General features: G+C 34.9%; 1 protein-coding gene across 2 annotated transcripts in view; it reads right to left on the bottom strand.

Moving 5' to 3' along the window:
• Positions 1–23613, bottom strand: part of Vps41 (VPS41 subunit of HOPS complex) — a 157379-nt gene that overhangs the window by 58995 nt on the left and 74771 nt on the right. For both annotated transcript variants that reach the window (XM_005319206.5, XM_013355978.4), the window contains exons 7-9: positions 20707–20772; positions 3514–3633; positions 2030–2176 (exon numbers count right to left, since the gene is read on the bottom strand). In XM_005319206.5, the coding sequence (XP_005319263.1) occupies positions 2030–2176; positions 3514–3633; positions 20707–20772 (333 nt within the window). The remainder of the gene's footprint in view (positions 1–2029; positions 2177–3513; positions 3634–20706; positions 20773–23613) is intronic.

Here is a 23613-nt window from a genome sequence, read left to right as displayed (position 1 = left end):
TACTATTTATTTATATAGTGGTGCTGGGGATAAAACCCTGGTACACACCAGGCAAATGTTAATTGTTCTCTGAAGAAAGACCAAGTCTTCACCTTCTCTTCTTTCAGAACTCACCTAGATTCTGAACAGCTGAATGAGTCCAAAGAAAAAGAATCTCCAAGAAATTAAAGTATTGGATGTAAATTTTATGGATCTTAATTTAGGCACAGTGAAAATGTATTTCTTTCCTATGATTGCTAGAGACCCGGTGGTTTGAAACAACAGAAATATATTCTTTTATACTTCTGTAGGCTAGATATCTGAAATCAGCTTCACTGGGCTGAAATCAGGTGCAGGGAAACATTTCCTCAGAAAGCTCCAGGGGAGAAATTGCTCTTGGCCTCCTCCAAGTCCTGCTGGCTTCGGTGTCCTTATCACCACTCTACTTCTACCTCTGTGGAAGCACTGCCCTGCCTCATCAACAGTAGTTTCTCCCTCCCACTGAAACACACACGATTGCATTTAGGGTCTAAATACATAATTCAGGGTAATCTCCCAATTTCATGATCCTTAAGTGAAGTGCATCTTTTGCCATGTAAACAAACATTTACAGGTTTCAGGGATTAGGACCTCTCTCTTTGGGGGCCACTATTCAGCCTAACAGAGAAAGCATTTACAGAAACAATCAGTGAACTTGTAACATGGCCCTGTAGGCTAAATTTCCTGGTCTTTCCTTTTAAGAAAATTACAACTATAAAACAAAGGAAAAAGTCATACTGTCCATTTAAGGAATGGTTAAAATACCAGGAGTATGTTTACTGGACTGGGAACTACACATGTGGGATAGGGAGAGAGAACCACAATTTTTGTTTGTTTGTTTGTTTGTTTTTAAATCTTAGGTTACTAGGCAGTTTCTTTCCTGCTATTCTGAATATGAACCAGTTTGTGTTTACAAAACACATTAAAACAATTACTTGATGTTCAATCTAAAAAGAAGAAAAAGAAAACCTGAATCCTATCAATGTAAGGGCCAGGAGGACCTTATCTCAAGTATAACAGTGCCGAGTTTGGTAATAATAATAATAATTGCGTTAGTAATTTTTATGCTTTACATTTCCAGAGGAAAATAAATTTTAAATAGCTATGTCTCTTTCATGACTCCTCTAGAATTTTATGGACTAACAATAATAGCAGCTAAGAAACTGCAGTAAGTCAGTTTCTATGCCAAGCTCTTTACAGTTATTACTTCATTTTTTTCTCCTAAAATTTGTAAATTGGAAATTATTTTTCTGCCATTTTGCAGAAAATGGCAGGCTTAGAGTCATACAGAAGAAAGCAGATGGAATTAATCTCAATGTCTCTCTGACTCCAAAGACTGAGCTCGTCCATTAGATTAGTGTTGGGATACTCCCTCATAGCATTTTTAGCTAATTTTTAGTTATTTTGATTAAATTATTTAATATATTTTCAAAAGGAAACAATTTTTGGCTTTGAAGTATCTACTGTAACAGAATCACTACTAGGCATGAAATAAATGTGAATTCGTTTGAGCTCCATTTTGTAGAACAACTAAATTACATTTACTGAGCCTCATAGGATCAGATCATTATACACTAGAAAATATTCCCAAATCTTATTACTGATAATAAGTATAGGCTTCTACTCCACAAAATTATTAGCAAGTAAGTTGGAAGATGTAGTTTTAACCTTCTCTTTCCACCACCAACACAAATGAAGATGCCAATCAAGTGGTCTATAAACAGCTATAGCCAACTGGGTTGTGGGAAATTTTTAAAAAAGATAAAATAAGGCAGCACCAGCCTGAGAAAGGAAAAGTTTACAAACTGTTTTGCATGGTAGTGAAAAGAAAGGATAGCTCATAAAATCTATACACGTGAAATAAGTTCAGTCTTAAATTGTTAACACATCACAATAACATTCAGGCAAAAATATTTGTGTTTCAGGAGGCAATTTATGAACTCATATTCCTTTAGACCACCTCAATGGATCTGTAACATTATAGACTTATTATAAGGACAAGCAAAATCACCTTAACAGAAGTCCCCCAGCCAATAATCAGTGTCACATTGTCCTTCCAGCAGAGGCTGCAGGGATACATATCTGGGCGAAGACTTATATCATCTCGGGGCACATTGGTGATTCTTTGTTTTGAGGTAATGTCAAAAATCTTCACACCCTAGAAAAGGAAATGGCATTAGGAATTCTCTACTTGGGAGAAGGAAAATCTATGAACAGGCCCAGCTGCATACGACCAATAACCAGTGCTGCAAAGTATTGGCAGGGTTTGCAGAGCAAAGTTAGAAGCCATGTAAAGAAAATGTTCCCGGGGGTAGGAAAGACAGTGGAACAAGATGGACATCATTATCTCAAGTACATGTATGAAGACAAAAATGGTGTGACTCTGCTCTATGTACAACCAGAGACATGAAAAATTGTGCTTTTATATGTACTATAAATTGAAATGTATTCTGCTATCATGTATAACAAATTAGAATAAAATAAATAAATTAAAACACACACACCCACATAAAAAGAAAAGAAAATGTTCCTTCTCCACACAAATCCTATAAAAATACCTTCATCCTTCTTATTGGGCAAAGGAATTTTGTTTTACTAGTGGGTGGCATGGGTGATTCTAACCTAAAATAATGGGGAAATGTTTAGATACCAACAACTACATTTTCAAAATGACAGACAAGTAACATTTCTAAGTGTATTATTCCAATAAAAAATGAGGTTTGGTTTTTGGAAAGATTTTAATTCTGAAAAACCATCTATATAAAGAAAACTACACTTGACATTTCAAAGTTCTCAAACGCAAACCTCAGTAAGCAGCTCACTACAAGTGAGCCAAGAGAACATAGGTTTGCTTCCCTTTCTTGTGACCCAAAAGAAAAAAAATCCTGAGTAACAAGGTGGATTCTGAGGAGATTTCTACCATTAAGCAGAATGGAACTGACTACTCATAGATAACTTAAAATTTCAAAAGACATGCCAGATGAGAAAAAGTCTACTCTTAAAACTTTGTACTGGACCCAATTCATATCAAGTAAATTTTGCAGCACCAAATATTATGATCCTTTCTTAAAAGCAGCCCTAGATTTTTGCCTATGATTATATTGGGAGTAAAATAGAAATCAGCAATATTCTGTTCTTGTTTCATATCAAGTGTTTCTTGCCCTCGGCCAATAGGCAAATAGTATTTTCAAGACCACATTCCCAATGCAACCCTTCAATTATTAAGATGGCTTTTCATTTTCTTGGTTACTCTTCATGCCTCAGGTTTCTTATCCTAAAATAGAGTCCAGAATATGTTGGGAATTACTATATTATAAAAGCCAAAAGCAATCTAATTTCTTTAACTTCCCAGGTAAGATACCACTTACCATTTGTTATCTTTTACAAATGATCACTGGAGCAAGTGGCATCTCCCTTTGACACAGTCCTATGGATTTGGCCACTCTTCTGCCACCAAACAAGGAAGATGCTTAGGAAGGTAGAGACTGTGCTTACCATATTATTGGCCCAAGCGATCAGATGGCCTCTCCATTTCACACTCCGTATGTTCCCTTCCCCTTCATGCAGAACCGAAGACTTCCATCTGTTCATCCAGGACCGTTCAAAGAGCAGCAACTAGGGCACACAGCATAAACACAGACTTTCAGAAATGGAGAATAATATGAGACCTTACTTACCATTCTTGTCCATAATGTTACCAAATAACCAACACTCTATGGATTTATTTTTAATTTTTATTTTTATGTACTTACAGTAGACGATTTCCATTTTGGAAAGCATTTCCCACACATCTTACACTGTCTGGGACATTGTTTGAAAACAGATTTAGTGTTCCTGTGACTACAGAGCCAAACCACAAGATGGCACCAAAATATCAAGGTTCATGGAAAATAATGCACATCTAATCAAAAGATTTGTATCCCTGAAAGTTCTTCAAGTAATGGCTAAAGAACTAATTTATTTTGTAAATTAGGAAATCAAAATCTCACAGTTTTTCACTGAAAATAAGATTGTCACAAATTAAACTGTAGAAATTAGGGGCAGTCTTATGTATTTCCCAAGATAAATAATTTGACAATTACTTTTAAGCAGTAATTCATGTTATGAAATAAGGGAAATTTGCTTTAGGATTAAGCTTCTTTAAAAAGTACAGTAGCAAGAGCCTTTATTTTAAAGGGGAAAAAAAATCTGTAACTGAAAAAAGAATCTGCGGAAAAATTTTAGTACAACATACAACTCGTCAAAAACTTCTACTACTGAATATACAGTTTTAGTAATCATGCATTATATTAAGGACATAAAAAATATTTTTCTTGATATATCCAATTTAAATTCTTTAAGATAATTATACAATATACTCAATGCATGTAATCCTGAAATACATGTAGATCCCTTAAAAGTTGATAACAGATTCCAAAATTTTTTAGAATTCCTACTATTAGAGGCAATTTCAGTTCACTTCAGTGTATTCTGAATCCTTCCTCACTCCACAACAGCACAGGTGGACACAATAAGTCAAAGAATAAATTCACATTCTATTTGTATTTGTATATCTTTCTCAATAGTTAGGTTCCTATAGACATAAGAGGCACAAAAGAAATTTTGCTTTTAATTAGAGGCCCTCTTTATAAGCTGAGTACAGCCACTTTAACATGCTATAAACACCTGAAGTTCTCTATTATCCATGGAAAAGCAAGGTGGCTTCACAACTTCCACAGTGGTAATGGGAAGCAGCGATTTTACTGAAGCTCTTCAGTCCTCCTTCCCATGAGATATATCCTATACATTTTCAAAGATCCTCTAACCCATCTCAACCTCACCCTTCTCAAGTTCTAATTAAAAAATCATAGCTACAGGGTTGAGGGTATAGTACAGTGGAAGAGTACTTGCCTAGCATAGCAATGGGTTCAATCCCCAGTACTGGGGGAAAAAATCATCACTACTGAATATACAGTTTTAGTAATTCACTAAAATACCACCATCACTAAAATACCACCCTGTGACCTAGTTAAGAATCTAGTTAAGAGACCCCTTAACTGGGTATGTCATCTGTCTGTGATTCAACTTCTTCTTGTGCCATGATGCAGAGAAAGAGTCAGAAAGTCCACTACATCCAACCAATGCAGAAGGATGATGAATGGTTTAGTATTTTGTCAGAAGATAGGTTTGAAATTCAAGAAATGAGGGAAAAGGCTAAGGATAAAGTTCTACAGCACAGATAGCATGGAGGTAATTATAAGAAAGGGGTGGACACAACCAGCAGTCACTAATCATCTGTTAAAAGAAAGGGTCAGCCGAATGACCAGGAGAAAAACCTGGCAGAGCCCAATATCAAATTCCTCTCCCTTACCAATCCTCACCTAAATGATTAACACAGTGTTAAGAGAAGAAGTGATTACAGCTGTATTTGGGAAAATTAAATACACACCAAATTTTAAAAAACATCTGAAAAATATGCTAAAAATAATATCTCAGTGAAGGCCATGATTTAACTTGTTTCCAGAAAAAGCCTAAGTAGTAGTCAGTCAGTTAGATATTGGGATGCCTAAATGTCCCCAACCCTCTCTTTGGCCCCTTCTCAGGGTAAGGGGGAATGTGGAGGTAGAATAGTCACTGAGCAAATCTCTGTTAAAGCATGCCACCCACTAGCACTCCAGCACTCCAGGGTCACTTGGGGAGCACAGCTGGGGGAAAAAAAAAAAAAAGAAGGCATGCTAGCACAAGAAGGGCATCAATGGAAAGATTCAGTATTTGACAATAATGGGAATTATCCAGAGAATAAAACAAATCTCCCATTCCTGACTCCACAGCAACAAGACATCACAAAAAAACAGAAAAGGACTAAAAAATTGGTTCTCATTATTATTCTCAGATAACAACAAAATTAAATAATAATCAAAGTATTCTGAGTATAAGAACACACATATAAACCTAAATGTCAGGGGATGTAATCAAAATTTGTAAACAGCAAAAAGTTTATAGATCTGAAAATTAATAATGAACTGAAGTTCTCTATTATCCATGGAAAAGCAAGGTGGCTTCACAACTTCCACACGTGCATGCACTGGCCTCATGAAACAAAACAAAAACCCTTCATAAGCTATGTAAACAGAGAACTAAATAAATGGGGAAAAATACCATTATGTTTCTGGATAATAATGCCCAAGATTCTCACTGAAAAGCTTAAGTCTCATTAAGTTAACTTCTCATTTTAATGTAAGTTTCCCAAAAATTTCAAAGGAATTATTTCTTGAAATTCTGAAAGTGCTAAAAATACATTTGAAAAAAATATATATACGAGAACAACAGGAGATTTTTTTTAAAAATTAAGCAATTTGGTGGTAGGGGTGAATTTGCTGATAGATAATGAGATGTTTTATAAAATTAATATCCAAAAAGTACAATCAACCCTCCCTACCCCACGCCAAAAAAAAAGTACCACATTGATTGTAGAATTGACAAATGAAGGAAAAAGAAAAGAAAGAAATAACAAAGACGAATCGAAGTGACACAGTTAGGCAGGGAGTGGGCATGAGGTGTGTGTAGGGGAAGAGAAACTACTGAGCACTTCTTCCTGGAGGATCTTTTGGCATTATGGACACAAAACTTTAAAAATGACCACATCTTGGAATTTATGCTAAGAAATTATTAGAGTGAGTAAAAAAGCTACCTATAAAGACTAGAAATGCACTGACAACTGGGTAGTGATTGAATACAAGTGGTAAAGCTGAACAACTGAGAAGAAAGCATCCATTCTTAATTATTTCATGTGTGTATATCCACTAACTTACAAAACATCAGGGCATATTAAATAGACAGGCAGATTCCAAAAAGGTATTGCCTATGATGTTCCTTAAGCAAAATATGAATATGTATCCATATGTAGATTAATATGATAAAATATGGAAGATACATTACACAAAGTCATAACTCCTAGCAATGAGTAACAGGAAATTTTCACTATTTCTATTTTATAATTATTCTTCACTGAACATGTGAATTATTTTTACAATGTTAATACATTAATGAGAATGAGAATCCATTCTTTTATTTTACAATCAGGTTAATAGAGGGAAATAATTAAAATGAAAATAATATTAGAAATTCAATGGAACTTAAGAAAGAAGGAATATTCGAGGCATACTGAACATGTATAGAATTAACCTACACAAACTATACCGACTTTGAAAAATTGTCCATAAAGTCTTCAAAACAAACAATTCCAGACAAAATCCAAACTTCCTCTAATGAGTCAGTTCTGCTGTACTTGGAGTGCTTGTGGTATAGGAAGAGGCTGAGGCTGTCAGGGCCCTGGCTTCCCTTTGTGTCCACCAGAGCTCCAAGGAATACTTCCAGCAGAGGGCAGGAAGAAAACAAGGACAGAATTCTGAAATCAGTCCATTTCAGGGTCAGTTCCAACAACCTTGTGGACCCTGCTCTAATACAGAAGCAAACAAGCTTCTCCTTTAAGGATAGTTTATAGTACAAACAGGCAAATGCCATTCTATATAACTGACAGATGTCTAGAAAAAAGGTATAATATACCAACTTCTGTGAATGGGTCAAATTTTAACTAACATTACAGTTTAAACATCATTCATATTATTTTCTGATGTCTTTTGAATGGTAATATTTTTCAAGACTTTATCTTCATTTTTAATGGATGAAAAATAAATTATTTGTAAAAAAAAGCTTAATATGTTAGAGTATGTCATCATTTAGAATTCTTTTGGTTTTCAAATAATTTTCCAATTTCTTGGTTCTTTATGTTTTATGGTCATGCTGGTTTTATTATAGCACAGTGAGTATCATGTTACTACCTTTTCACTGAGGTTGGTGAGCCATTCCTATTTCTTTGTCTTTCCCCAACAAACTGTAAACGCATTGGAAAAAGAAACTATATATTTTTCTAGATACATAATAAATTTTAGATGCTAATTGGGCTTTCCTGTGTCTACTCATCTTAATCTTGATCTATACATACAATGTGTTCACTCTAGGAGAATCTATGTAATTATCCCAAACACTTCAGTTAGTTACCTAGTCCATCTTTAGTTAGTAAATGTCCCCAAACTATTTTGAACATACTGGAATCTACCCTAATCTCAAAAATTTAAAGGAAAGAACCTGGGAATGATTCACATAACTAACACATCTTTGCTTTCAGAAAGGGTTTTCTTATAATGATCCTACATCCAACTCCTCTAATGTCAGTCTATATACCCTTTGTTCAAGGTCACAGGCACAACTGTGGTACAACTTGTCAAGAAACTGAAAACTGCTTTTAAGGTCAATCTTCTCCTATTCGTTTTAAGTAATTAGTAGCTCTATTCCAGGGACACAATCAGGCCAGAGACTTGGTGTGGACAGTAATGATGTGCCTGACTGCAGAAGGTTCTCTGGATTGTCACCATAATTATTTCTTCTGCCTCTATGGCACCTAACCTGCTTCTCTCCTCTACATCACCTGCCGGCCTCCTAGAGCATTGATTTCTACCCTTCCTCTCCACCCTACTTTTTATTATTTACTCACAAGCCCAATTTTCCAATCTTTACATAGGATTATAGACTAATAATTATGGAATCATTCCATTGGCATTTTCATGCAGGATTTGTAATATTTACTCCACAAAATAATACAGAACTTCACATATGAAAGAAAAAGACCAAATGATCCACTATCCATTTGTTTTTTAAATCCTAATCTATGGGAATTTCAAGCAAAAACACATTTTCTGGCAAGAATGGCAAGGAAAATTCTCCTTTGGTAATTTAAGGAAAGATAAACTACTTTTCTTACAAACATTCTATACTGAATTAACTACCACAAAGCTATCTGCCTCTATTTCACTGACATTTAATAAAATCCATTTCTTTCTTGTAGTCATAAAACTGCCTAGAGACCTACTGAGCATGAATGTTCTACAAAGCATTTTAGGGGGTAAGCCATTGAGCGAACTACCCTTAAAAGCAGCTGGTTAATTTATTTGGTTCATCTTCCACATCCTGTAATATTGAATTGTCATTATCACAATACTGAGAGCAATTTAAGCTCAATGGGAGCTAAGTACACAGAGAGGAAAAGCTGTTTCCAAGAGGTTTGGGGTTTTTTTTGTTGTTGTTGATGATGGAGAAAGTATTTTAGGGCTTTATTTCCCATAAATCCACATTCTAGCAGTCAGCACTCTCTGTACTTATATTTCAATAGGAGCCCTCACATCCCAGAAATACACTTTATTCTCCTATGTTTTGTGCTGATAAATCTGTCTAGTGCTTTCCTACACTACACAGAGGTATAAGGAAGCACATTCCAAAATCTCCCACATGTGTAGCAAGAATCCTATCAGGTTGTAATAAAGCCACCAATTATGATAGCCTTTATCCTCATCCACCCTTTGATGGAGGAAAGGAGCATGACTGGCCCTGTTTTAATCATCCTGTATTCTTTCAAGTTTATGAACCACTTGGTTCCTTCAGGCTTTCTCAATATTGGTAACACTGCATGTTTTGAGGCACAAAAGAAAGGAAAAAAGACTGGGCAGGGGCACCAAACTAGGGAGAATGTGGGATACCCAGATACGTTAATATAGAAAGGACTAAGGGGCTTGGAAGAAAGAAACTTCATTACAGAGAACCTCTGCTAGGTTGGAGTTGATTCTCAAGATAATAAAATCAAGTAGAGAAATGAAGAAATGGAAAACCCAGCAAATTAGAACACACCCAGTAAGACAGTCTTGGTAAAAACAGACAAAGGTCATAATGATGGGGATGGCCTGTCACAGAACGACTTAAATATCCAAAATTTGAAGATTATGAAAGAAATTTAAAAGGTGATGAAGATGAATGAGAAAAACAGACACTGTGGATAAGACCCAGATGGTGGTTGGCTGCTCACAGCAAAGAGAAATCTTGGAATCCTGAGAAAGGAAGGAGTAACCATGAACCTACGGGAACAGATAAGCACATTTTTCTTCCTGCTTTGGCTCAAGATCAAAATTTAAAATGAATGGCATTTTTAAACATCACCAACAGTTTTACTGTCTCCATCAAGATAGAACATAAAACATAGGAAGAAAGAGGGAATTTCTCAAATATATTATAGCTTTAAATTCAGTGGTTATTTTCTGGACATGTTATAATTCTTCAATTTCCCTTTCCTAAGGTAATTTAACATGTTTAAAAGAAGTTAAATAAGAGCAAATATTTATACCATGGAAAGTCTAGGTACACAGAAGGATTCTGAGAGCTCTGTTGACTGGCCACTTGCTTATAACCAATATTTGAGTAAACATTTTTCCAATGCAATACAGACTTTGGACAAGTGCTTAAAGTTAACTAGTCTTTTTAAAAAAATATTTTTATTAGTTATTGATGGACCTTTATTTATTTATTTATTTGTTTGTATGTCGTGCTGAGAATTGAACCCAGGGCCTCCACACATGCTAGACAAGTGCTCTACCACTGAGCCCCAGGCCCAGCCCCTTAACTAATCTTGAGAAAACTACATAGCCAGACCAATACTGTGGAATTTAAAAAACACTGTACAATGTAAGGTAATAGCTAATTTATCACCCAAGAAATCCAAGCCACAGGTTCAATGTGAACAAAATAAGCTAAATACAAGGGGTGCCATTTATGAGCAGTTTCCTTTATATTAAAAAATACAGATAACAGACATATATCTACCTATTCATGTATACGGGTTAAGCAATCAACTATATCCAATATGTGAAGTAGAGTCCTATTTAAACTAATAATCTACAGTTTCTGCATATTCAAACTCACATTTACAAATATAATTTCAAAAATTATTGGAATGTGTATTAAATGTGTATCACCATTTTAAAGAACAATCTTCTATATGGATGCTACAGGTTTAAAATAGCTGGTTATTAATGCCAAACACTCTGGGTTTGTCTTTCAGTCTGCCAGGGCTAGGCTCAAGGTGAAACCCTTTCAGTAGTAGGGTGGAGAAAACACAATATCATCCACTGGATGATTAAACTTGAATTAATGTTCTGTGCAATAAACAAGTATCTCTCATTTTAACTATATATTATCACTATTATAGATGAATGATCAAAGGGAGATACTTGCACAGTTATTATATGAAAAAGAAATGCAAAACTGCTAAATCTTAAATAACATAAAAAGTTATCTGAACACAATGGTTTACGTACTTGAATAAGCCCTTCACTCAGCTCAAAGTGAAAAGAGAAAAATAAATATCAGAACACTATCTACAGAAGAAAACAAGTAAAAAAAACCTGCCCTCACACTTCATAATCCACTCGTGTCATCCTGATGAAAAACAGGGATTAATTGAGTGCAACGGTTAGCCACTGAGAGCTTCCATGGGAGTGGCAGAACTAATGGGTTCTGGGCCTCTCCATAGGGTCACGTATAGTCATCCTCTCCCTACACACCTCAGTGTCTAAAGTCTCATTTAGTCTCCTAATGTTTCCCTGAGAACACAAATAATTATTTCAGATTTAGTCAAAACTAAAGAAAAGGCTGCAGGCTATTTAGTAAGCAGCAATAATTTGTGCTCAAACTGACAATAAATATCAAGTAGACCACCTTCATCGTCCTGGCTTCTATGGTAGTATTAAAAATTTCCCTGAGCAAAGAATATAATCAGAAAAAAAAATCACAAAAGAGGATACACAAGTTGCTAATAAATAAAAGTGTTCAAAATCTGTAATTATTAAAAGACATTGAAAATACTGGCAAAGAGGATATGGTGAAACAAGTACTCACACACAGCTGATACTTTTCTGGAATGCAATTTTACTTGGAAGTAAGCATTAAATGCCTAAAGAATAATCATAATCTTTGACTTAGTAATTCCAATCCTAGGAATCAATGCTACAAAAAACATTGACAAGAGCAGACGAAAGTTCATGCCCCAAGATTTCTAGTGTCATTTTTTTTTTTTTTTGCAGTATGATTTTTGACAATCAAACACTGGCTATAACCTATATGTCCAAAAATAACAGAATACTAAGAAAATTAACTAGATCCACAGGATAAAATATTATTCAACTATTAAACAACAATGAACTAAGAGCAGACTGCAATAAGGTAGGAAATTTCATATATTACCCAATATTAAGTTAAAAGAAGATCTAAAATAGTTGAGGTTACCAGACACAAATACTATTGGTTTGGTGTATAGCCTTTCATGAATATACCCACAAAGATAATCGTATTTACACACACACACATGCGCGTGTGTGCAAAAATTATAATCAGACCCTATATATATTTTGGTAAAGTAACCTGGATAGAAGCAATCTATCAAATGTTGGGCATTTGATTTGTTCCCTCTGAGAAAAAGAAAAGCTGACATCCAGAAGTTGCCCTGGCATTCAGAGATAGGCCTTGATATTTTCCTGATGAATGTAAACAATTTAATGGAACACCAATATCAGACAAGGCCACTCTGTGAACAAAAAGGATCAAGACAAAATAAGACCAATTCATAATCATGTCTAAATGAATATTTTCCCAAAATAACCACACAGCCATCCTGGCTAAAAGGAGAAACTCTGCTGCTTTGCCAATTATGACTTCAGCCTTGGCTTAGTCTTTTCTTAGTCTTTTTTTTTGGCGGTGAAGGTTGAGGGAATGAACCAAGGGGTGCTTAAACACTGAGCAATATCCCCAGCCCTTTTTAATTTTTTATTTAGAGACAGGGTCTCGCCAGTTGCTGAAGCTGGTTTTGAACTTGTGGTCTCCTGCCTCGGCCTCCTGAGCCTCCAGGATTATAGGCATGTGCCATCATGCCGGCTTTTCTTAGTCTTCTGGGTAAGATTTATTAAAATACCCAGGTATACAATTACTCTTGCTTCCTGACAATAGGCAATCTGGAGCAAAATCCTGCTTCCTTAAATGTCCCCCAAATCATCTCCCACCAGCTCAATCCTACAATCCCTTTTCCTGAGCATCCTCTTCATAATACCTACAGGGGTCCTGGAGATCTTTGGCTATGGGTCATTTACACAGCTAATTCACAATTATTATACATTTGGTTTATTCCGATTCTCAGTGTTACAAACATCAGAGGAATGCTGGCTGAAAATTAGAAGGAATAACAAAACAAAGCCAACCCAACCAAGGTGAGGTGATTCCAAAATGCTTAAAGACAAAGAAAAATTACAAAATAACCTCATAGTGAAACTAACATATAAATACACATGTACACATTTTTCACTCTTAAATGCCTCAGAATATTCATTTCTACCAACATCATTTTGATTAATTAATAATTTTATAACTACATTCTATCAATACTGTCCTATTTAATATTCTTTTGGAAACCTACCACCCACCATACCTGAAAGCAAGATACTATATGTGTATAGCACCTAATGTGGACCTTGATACAAATTTGTGTTCAAGAAGCAGTTACAAGCCAAATATTTCTGTGAAATGATGATTTCGTTTATACTAGTGATGCCAATTAAAAATGATTATAATCCTAACAGTTTGTTTTATACAGAGCATCATTTAAAAAAGAGAGGGCTGGGGAAGTGGCACAGTGACAGAGTACTTGCCTAGCATGCATAAGGCTCTGGGTTTGATCCCCAACACCGGAAAGAAAGAAAAGAAAGAGTAGTGTGAGGGAAAGAGGGAACCTCTTAGTATTAAGAATAATCAATTAGTATTAAAAGATGAATTGATTGCTCCAGGAAGAGACAGTGGGCTTAACATTGGAGTTCAGGTAAAAGCTGCGATGAATGTAGTTAACATTACACATGAAAAAATTAGCTGAATTTATTAAACAAAAAATGTCAACAAGAATTTGATGTGTATGATTCAAGGGGAATGTAAAAGAAAACAAATTTTCCATGGATACATTTCCCTCACGCCATCCCTGATAGGCACCAAAGAAACTGAACATCCTACATAAAGTCATCAAAAATAAGCAATTGATATTTGAGACAAATGAAAAATTATGAAAGCAATGGAGAATGCCTGTTTTTCAGACTGACAACTATTTTAAACAAAAGATTTCTATTTTTAGGCTCAGCCAGTCTAGAATACACAGAAATCCCTGCAAAAATATACCTTAACAATATAATTATTTTACAATCTGGTTCCACATATCTAAAACAGGGTTTGTGAAAGTTATGTTTGGGTTTTATTTTCTATTAATTGAAGGTTAATCAGTTTTGGTACATTGAGACATGAAATGAATTCCTAGGAATGGAACGACAATTTACAATAGAATGTAGAAGAAATAAAGGTATTTATTTTATAATTGTTCAACATGTAACCAATAGGACAGAAATTTGGTACTTGCCTGCAGTTTAACATAAATTGACTAAAAAGCCTTAACACAAAAATTTTTAATTTATAAAAATATGCAGTGACTTCATTTGAAAGCTACATCAGAAGATCTGTGTGATTAAAGTGTGCATATATAAGAGTGCCCATGACCAAAGCAACTGAACTTCCAGAAATATCCTGGAGAGTCAAATGTTGTGCACAGTAGACTTTTAGAAAGGAATAATGTTAAAATCCTTCTAACTCTAAGAACTCCCAACTCCAAACTGACTAGAAAATAAGCAAACACACAAAGAAGCACCTTGACATTTCATGTTTAGTGATCACAGAAGTAGGAAAACAATGCTTGATCAATCTCAATTCTAAAAATATTCAGCAGTGGCTGGGAGAAATGGAGAGATTTTGGTCAAAGGTTAGAGATTTTCAGTTTTAAGACAACTTATAGGGATCTAACAGTGTGGGGACTACAGTTAATAACACTGTATTGGAAAACTGAAATTTGGTAAAAGAATAGACCTAGAGTGTTCTCATAACAGTCAAAAAGGTAACTATGTGAGGTAATGGATATGTTACTGACACTGATTGTGGTCATGATTTCACAACATATACATATTAACTCATCACGCTGTACACATTAAAAATATGCAATTTTTATTTGTTAAATATACCTCAATAAAGCTGGGAAAATAATTTTGAAATACTTTTTTAAAATTTATATTTTTAAAAGAAGCTGGCTTATGCTACCATGTCCTTCAGGTAGAATTTCCCACCAGCCTTCAGCCCCCAATAGTCAAGTGCTTCTCATTTCATTCACGCAGGTCCTCTCACTTGCTGACTGACATTTTCCAGCTTACAAAGCAACTTGTCCCTTTGGCCAGGTCCCTTTATTCTATCCTACAACACCACCAAACAGCTGACTATCTCATTTCTAAAAATGAACTCCACTGCAAACAGTATCACAACAATTTAATAATTTGTCACAGTAGTAAAAACAGTCATTATGAAGGGTACTCTGGAGTTCAAAGGTTAAGGTCACATGAATATGAGGTTTATCTTGTGGACAGAGAGAGTTACGTGGAAGATTTATTTCTAAAACAGAAATTTCATTTGCTATGTTCATTTATTAGAATTCTTGCGACACATGAAGGCTACACTTAAAATGGTTCATGCATTTGAAACCTCTCTCCAATGGCACTTTGGCACTTTTAAGAGACGGGCTTTTTCCTTTTTTTCCCCTCCAACATGGAAACAAAACAGAATTTAGAATAAGCTTTTTATGCTCATGTGTCAAGCAGTGGAATCCATAAATCCAGCTCTGGCATTCAACTACTAAGAAGTTACCTTGAAAACCTAAAATAAAAGTTTATGCCAAACAGAACTAGAGCCTCCTATTCTCAGTACCTTGTGGATAAGAAGCTCTCTCTAAAGACCTAAGCTGCTAAAACCTTAAAAAGGAAATATCAATAAATGTGTCAAATGACAGTTTCAGGTTTTTTTTTTCCTGCCACACTGCTATTTTGCAGCACTATTTTAAAATCGATGTTCTAATTACTTCAATTTTTTTACAGGAATCAAAAATATTAATAACATTAAAACGAGTAAGATATTAACTGGGACATCTCTCAACTGTTCTTTGAATGAAATGAATACCTCATTATAGGACCTCCATTTTCCTACTTAGCTTTTCTTGTCTCTGTTGTACTAACCCTCTGTTTACAGAAATTTGCATACAGTTCCAAGTATCAGAGAACAGATGATCAAACTGTACATTAGTGTTCTTAAGGGTTAAGAATGCCTTTATTCCACACTACATTTGTATCTGGCTAGTCTTTGCTCTAATTTGTTTGAAGATTAAATTGTTTCTTAAAGGCAGATGGTCACAACCTCTCAGTCACATAATATCTGTCTTCATTCTCATTTCCCTCTATGTGATCTGCCACCTATTCCAAGCAGAGGAGTCTTGGCATCCGCAACTGTGATTATTGCAAGGTTCACCACAATTTGCTAAATGCTGGCTTTTTCAAACTTGTTCTGCTTATGGTGCTACTTTAAAATTGTAATTGAAGCGATACGCATTGCAATTGGGCAAATAGTGTTTTTGCTTTTCTCATTTTTCAAAGGTATAAACTTCCATAACTTAGTTATAGATGAGTACCTCCTCTTTGCTAGCACTTTCTAAACGAAACAAATCATTGCATAATAGTCCTCCCTTCTTAATGTCATCTTCTAAAATCTTTGGTTTTAAAAATCAAAGACATATTTATAATGAAATTAGAAAAAAACACTTCCTGAAATATCTTCAACAAAATAAGCAGAACACAATAATGTCAAAAGCATGTAGTATCAGTGATCTTTAAAAGTGTATACAGAAAAGATACTGTGAGCACACCAAGAGGGTGTACTGTATACAAAGATGTCATTATAGTTTATCAAATAAATGTTACTTTTTACTATGAAGTACACATTTACATAATAGACATGAGTCCAAAGTTTGTATGCTACAAATCCTTAGAGGACACCCTTAAATTTTTAAAGCCTCTAATATAAGTCAGAGAAATTATACTGGCTTTTGAAAAGGGAAAGAACTGAAATTCAAAATGTTATAAGAGTAATCATTAACTTGTTTGTCATCCTATAAGTAACTATAGCAAACTTAGTGGCTCTCAAACCCAAAAGGTGAAGCTGAAAATGTCCTTCAGTAGAGCATCTACCTAGCTTGCATAGGCCCTGGGTTTAATCTTCAGAACCACAAAAATGAATAAATACATAAAACCTAAAAGGGGTGCTGGCACAAGGATAAACATACAGATCAACAGAACTGAAAGTCCAGAAGTAAAACCTGACATTTATGGTTAACTGATTTTTCAACAAAGGGGCCAACACAAGAAGAGTTGTTTCAACATGTGGTGGGACAAATGGATAGCCACATGCAGAAGAATGAATTTAGAACCCTACCTTACATCACTCACAAACATGAACTTAAAGTAGATCCTTGACTGAATTTAAGAGGTAAAACTGAAAACTCTTTGAAGAAAATATAAGCATTAATATTTATGATCTTGGACGTGGGTATCTTAGATGCAACTTTTTGCTTCTAAAGATGTCATCAATAAAGGGAAAATACAGCTCAGAGGCTGGGAACAAATATTTGCAAATCATATAACTGATAAGAAACATGCATTCAGAATACATAAAAAATGTTTACAACTGTATAATAACCCAGTTTAGAAATCGGCAAAGAACTTAAGTGGACATTACTTCAGAGAAAATATGCAAATGGTCAATGAGGTCATGAAAAGAGATATGTGACATAATTAAGTCATTAGGGAAACAAAAATGAGCATCACAATGGGATACCATTTAACATGCACCAGGATGGCTACAATCAAAAAGACAGACAAAAATGAATGTTAGTGACAAAGTGGAAAACCTGAAACCCTCAGGTATTTCTGCAGAAGATGTAAAATGGTACAGTCACTTTACAAAAACAGTTTGACAGTACCTCAAGATGCTAATAGAGTTACCATATGATTCAAAAACCTTGCAATTGAGAAATGAAAACACACAGCCACAAGAAGTTGTATAAAATGTTCACAGCAGCATTCCTCATAATTACCAAAAGGAAGACCCCACATGTTCATCAACTGATAAAGCAGATAAATGATAAGATACACCCATAAAGTAAAATAATATTTTGTCATCTCAAGAAATGAAGTACTGATACATGCTACAACACACGTGCACCAAAAACACTAATAAAAAAAAAGCCAGCTCTAAGATTATGTATAATTCCATTTATATGAAATGTCCAGCATGGGCAAATTTACAGATAAAGTAGATTAGTGGTTACCTAGCCATGGAAGGAAAGGAGGAAAGATGATGTGGCAAAAGGATTTTTTTAAAGGGGGATAAAAATGTTCTAAAATCATATTGCTGGCTGCACAACACTATAAATATCACTAAAAACTATTGAATAGTATACTTTAAATTAGTGAACCTTATGGTATATGAATTATCTATCAATAAAACATTAAAAAAATCTAAAAGAAAAATTACTTAACATATTGAAACCAAAATGTGTAATCACATGTTTTTTCACTTCAAAATATTACACATGTACATTTATCAGACCCAGTACTAAGTCTTATATACAATAATGTTTAAAACTTACTGTATTTTAAAAAATTATTTTAATTTAGAAATTCTAATTTGGTAATAACATCATTTTTAAATTCTTTTTTACCAGATGAGCTGAATCGTTTTTACTTAGTCTCATTTTATTTACACATTAACATCTTCTTGTGCGTTGAAAAAGAAATGCACAGACGCATTCCTGGAGAATTGAATAAGGAAAGGGGAAGTCAGAATTCTTTCTTAGAGAAAACTGAACATAGAATCACCTATCAAATAGTCAATAAGTGAAGAGATGAATCAAAACTCTGATGTTCTTACTTGAATTCTACTTATTTTACTGTTTATCATGTCTGTATCCCATAAACTCCAAGTTCTTCCTATATAACCTTGCCAACACTGAGATGCTAGGTAACCGCTGTTTACACAATGCTCACTTACTTTACTCAAAAAATCTGACCCAAACTGCCAAGTTCACACTATTTTTCCTGTAAATGTTATCAAATACTAAATATAAGGGTGAAGAATATGTTATTATGTAACCCAGGCATTCTGCAGGTAGATGTGTGTAGCAAAATTAATGAAAATTTGATGAGATTACTGTTATTCCTATACAAAAAGTGAAAATTATTAAACTTCACAGATACATAAATTGTTAAGAACCAAACTAACACAGGAGAATCTCATCTTCAGATTCTGAGGCCTACCTGGAGAGTAACACTCCTATTATGTTTCTTATTTCTAATACCTTTAAGAAATAGGGGATGGTAAAATCTCTAACTCCTAAAATTGGAAACCAGAAGTCAAAACTGCATTAAACTATAGGGAAATATTTAAACCAAAGTGATTCATCAATATTTTAAGTACAATGTAGATTACTTGTAAGAAGACAGTAAACATCTTCAAAGCAGACTCTACAGAACCAATAAAGCCTCTGATAATTGCAGCCTGAGCCAATATTTTGAATACAGCCTCTCAACAGACCCTTAGCTGGAACTTAATTACTAAGCTACTCTTTAATTTTCAGATTATGAAATAATAAGCATTTGTTGTTTAAACTCCACCAAAGCTTTATCCTCACTGAGTTTTAAATGAAAATGCAAAAGCTCAAATCACAGCTAAGTGAGTTTATGCTCTATCACACACAAAATTCTCCAAAAATGTGTTTAATAAAGAAACATATGTGGAGTTTTAAAGCTACTCTTTCCTAAGGCTGAAAAGGGCAAGGAAGGGAGTTACTTTTATAGGAGTAGATGAGGTATAGGTCTACAATAGAGAATGTGACATTAAGTCTGCAATTAACTAGTACCACGAATATTTTTACCTAAGGCAAATCAGACTAGAACCAAAGAATAACAATGGGTTATGAGGTGGAAGGAAAGGAGCTACCTCGAAAGCAGAAATCATAGTTAGTGCAATCTTGGCTTCATGCCTTGGGCTCAAATCAGGATTCCCCAGACCTGCCCCATACGCATTACAGTGACTTAGGGAATGACCAGTATACTTTTCTGCCATCATTCCATAAACTACCAGACCATGAGGAAACAAAGGATAACTATAACATTCAAAACAAATGAGTAGCTGGACCTCAAAAAATATAGTATATACATACTGTATGTATATACTACTTTAAAGAGGGAGAAAAAGGCACAGACTACTTGTTTTTCACTGGCTCTAAAGCGAATAAGCAATAATATTTATAGTTGCAGTATGGATAGTGTTTTGCTATAAAAATGGCTTTGAAAATATTTCTGGTTAATAGATAAAAATTGACTTATACTATCAGCAGAATGATGCTTTGATTTGAGAACTTATTATAATTACAAAGATAATCATGCAGAGAAAGGTTTCACTGAGATAATAAAATGTGCCAGGAACAAGATAATACAGAGTACCAATAATTATCCTAAAATGTTATCAAAGCCTGAAAGAGATTTTCTGTAAAGGGGAAAAACATCACTAATTTAATTGCTGTTTTTTATTTTTAAATGCTGCCTCTTTTTTTGTGGAAGAGACAATATATCAAATCTCTAGGTGGTAGATGGAGTAACATCTCTTTTAATCTTGTCCTGTACCTACTTCAAAGGAAGGTAGTGAAAAACACTGAGGTCACAACAACCCCAAGAGATAATGTTCTTACAATTTCATTACATTTTTCTTTCTCAAAATTTCTCCTGAAGAATAGTTAGACATTAAAGACAAATTACAGATCAAATGAAACACCCTCAACAGCTCCACATCACGACAGACACACAAAATATTTACCTTCTTCCCTCCAGTCACAAACTGCTTGCAACTGGATCTCACAAAATGTGGGTGTACAGCAATGATCTACAAGAGAAAAGAATCCAAGCCTAGTATAAGAGTCACAGTTAAAGCACTGAACGAAAACTCTTTATATATAAAGAGCAGCATGACCTAAAAGCTGTCCTAATACCTTGGTACGAAGTAATACATGCAATAATATTCTGAGACTGAGTTTTGCTCTTTTTAAAATTAATTATTTATTTTACAATAGAATGTATTTTGACATATGGCACACAAATGGAGCATAACTTCTCATTCCTCTGGCTGTACATGGTTTAGAGTCACTCCACTAGTGTAATCATGCATGTATATAGGGTATAATATCTGTCTTTTTCTCCTGTCCTTCCCATTCCCACAATCTCCCACTCCCTTGACTGCCCTCTACACAAACCAAAGCTCTGTAATTCTTCCCTATGAGTTTTGCTCTTAAGTGAAAATTCTCTGAAGTCAGGTCAAAACGCTAAAAATAAAAATGATTAGTTCTAATTTTCACTCAGTGAAGACCCCCTATAAGCAGATACCTCCTCTTCAGAGGCAACAAAGAAGGTCTTTAAGGTAGCCGGGTGTCAAAACTATTGGTAACTAAATACAATTCATAGAAAAAACCCACTGAGAGAACCTGACTACCTCCTTGTTCAAGATGGCTTCCACGATGAATGGCACCAAGTGGAAGAGGTGAGTCAATATAGCCTCCCACACAATTTCCATTTATACCAAGGCCCCGTCAGAGGTTGAGGCAATAGAGGTAGAGGACCTAAGAGGTATGGAACTAATCATTAGGGTCCTCACCCCTGGCCCAAAACCTAAGTTCCTGTCCCTATGATTCTCATTAGCTTTCCATTCAAATCTCTCCTCAGTCCCTTGTTATACAGGTCTCTCCCAAGGCTGCTCTTGTTACCACTCCTTGTTACTGCTAGTGGCTTTACGATTATATAATATCATTGACATACAGTGTGTAGGGGGCGGACAATGAAGGCAATAATGATACTCTAGTGGCTCCAATTAGCACAACTCCCTCTTTGGGGGCTCATCTGTTATGGCTCTAAGCCTGCATATATTCTGCCTTTTAAACGCCAGATGATCCATAAAACCAGCAACTTAATTAATTTTGATCTTTTCTAACATTGGACTAAAAACATTTATTAATGGACTAATATATTTCCCTTCTTCAACAGAATATGTTAACAGATTTCTTTCACACTGTCATTTTTAGGGCTTAGCATAGGGCCCTTCATTTTTTTTTAACCACTCCTATCTCTCAGGTTAGCTTTCCCTTCAACACATTCCTAATCGATCCAAAACACTAATATAGAAGCATTTACAGGGATTGTATTGTTTTATATTCTTAAAATCTCTGAAGAGTCCTTCTAGTTCTCTCTTAAGGCAAAACAGACATCTTTGCAAATGAAAAACATCATTTTCCCTGCTTTCTCCCCTTCAAGTATAAGAAAATAAAGCCACTAGGGCCACTGCCATAAACTGCTACTCTTTCACTGCCCGACTTTTGCCATAGTTGGGCTGAGCCTCACCTTGTCCCTGTCTCACACGCAGATAGAGAAGGCTTTTTCCAAAATTATCTACCCTAAATGGTCAATCTCACTGCTTAGTGCTGCTCCAGTATTTTTTTTTCTATTTTCAATCTTTCCCTCTCTACCAATTCTTACCATCAGCCAAAATGTGATCTGCAGAAACGTTCTCTAGACATTACCTGATTTGTCTGCCACATAATCTATCTTCTTTATTACCAAATTTCCTGAATGAGAAATAATATTACCGTTGTTTTGACACCCTCACCTCCAATTTCCTCTTGAAGTTGTTCTCACTGTGATCACCAAAAACGTCATAATTGCCAAATAAAGTATACTTGATTTAGTCTTCCCACCATTTAAAACCCCAGCTGCCTTTGGCACTGCAACCTACTTCTTTCCTCTGGAAGCCCTGTCTCTTTGGTGTGCCTGACACCATTCTTCTGGTGTCTAGCTCTTCTGGTGTCTGCTTCTCAGACCACTCCTTTACTATTTTTGCTTCTACCACCTGAATCTTTAAATTTAGGATGCTCCAGAATTTCAAGATTGGGCTTTTCTTCTCACTTTATAGTTTAAATGGAATAATATCTTTTAAAATGGGTTTATCTTACTCAATTGCGTGTACCAACTTTGTATTTAAGGGCCAGAATCTATCCTAAAGTCCATACTCATGTTTCTAAAACCTCTGTAATACAATGTACTATAGCTATCTAAATCCAAGACCAAACTAGCAATGTCCTTACTCAAACCATCCCTTAATGTATTCTCATGCCATTATCAAAGCAAGAACCTGAATTTACCTTCAGCTCCTCTATTTTTGATCATTCTCATCAAATGCATCACTAAAGCTAAAAAAGTCTACCTCCCATGGGCAGCCTAAATTCATTTTTTCTACTTTGTCTTAAATACTCATGATCACTTTTTTTACCAAGCTCCTGATATTGTTCCCAGAATATTCCATTAGCCTGCTGAATTGTCTCTCATCACCACTCTCCTGTTTAAATCACCCTTCCTTATGGTAAATTCGCCTTTATAAAACACATGTCAGATCTTATCTCTCCTTTACCTAATGGTCAATAAGTGTTTGAATAAACAAACGGGTAAAAAAAAAGAATGACCTCTTCTTTTTTAACAAGCACACTTTACCATAATTGTTATCTAAAATGGTCTTCTTGCCTCTTGTCTATCAGACCAGCAATCTATATAGTATACAGGGACTGTATTAATTTTCCTAAAAATTAGCTTAATTAATGTCACTCCTTTATTCTTAAACATTCAATAATTTCCTTTTATCAGACAGAGACCAATTCCTTAGCTTTCAGACTGAGCTAGCTCTAGT

The sequence above is a fragment of the Ictidomys tridecemlineatus genome, chromosome 2 (genome assembly GCF_052094955.1).
Source record: "Ictidomys tridecemlineatus isolate mIctTri1 chromosome 2, mIctTri1.hap1, whole genome shotgun sequence".
NCBI classification, from domain to species: domain Eukaryota; kingdom Metazoa; phylum Chordata; class Mammalia; order Rodentia; family Sciuridae; genus Ictidomys; species Ictidomys tridecemlineatus.
The sequence above is the reverse complement of the archived record's forward strand: the minus strand, read 5'-3'. Positions and strand labels throughout refer to the sequence as shown.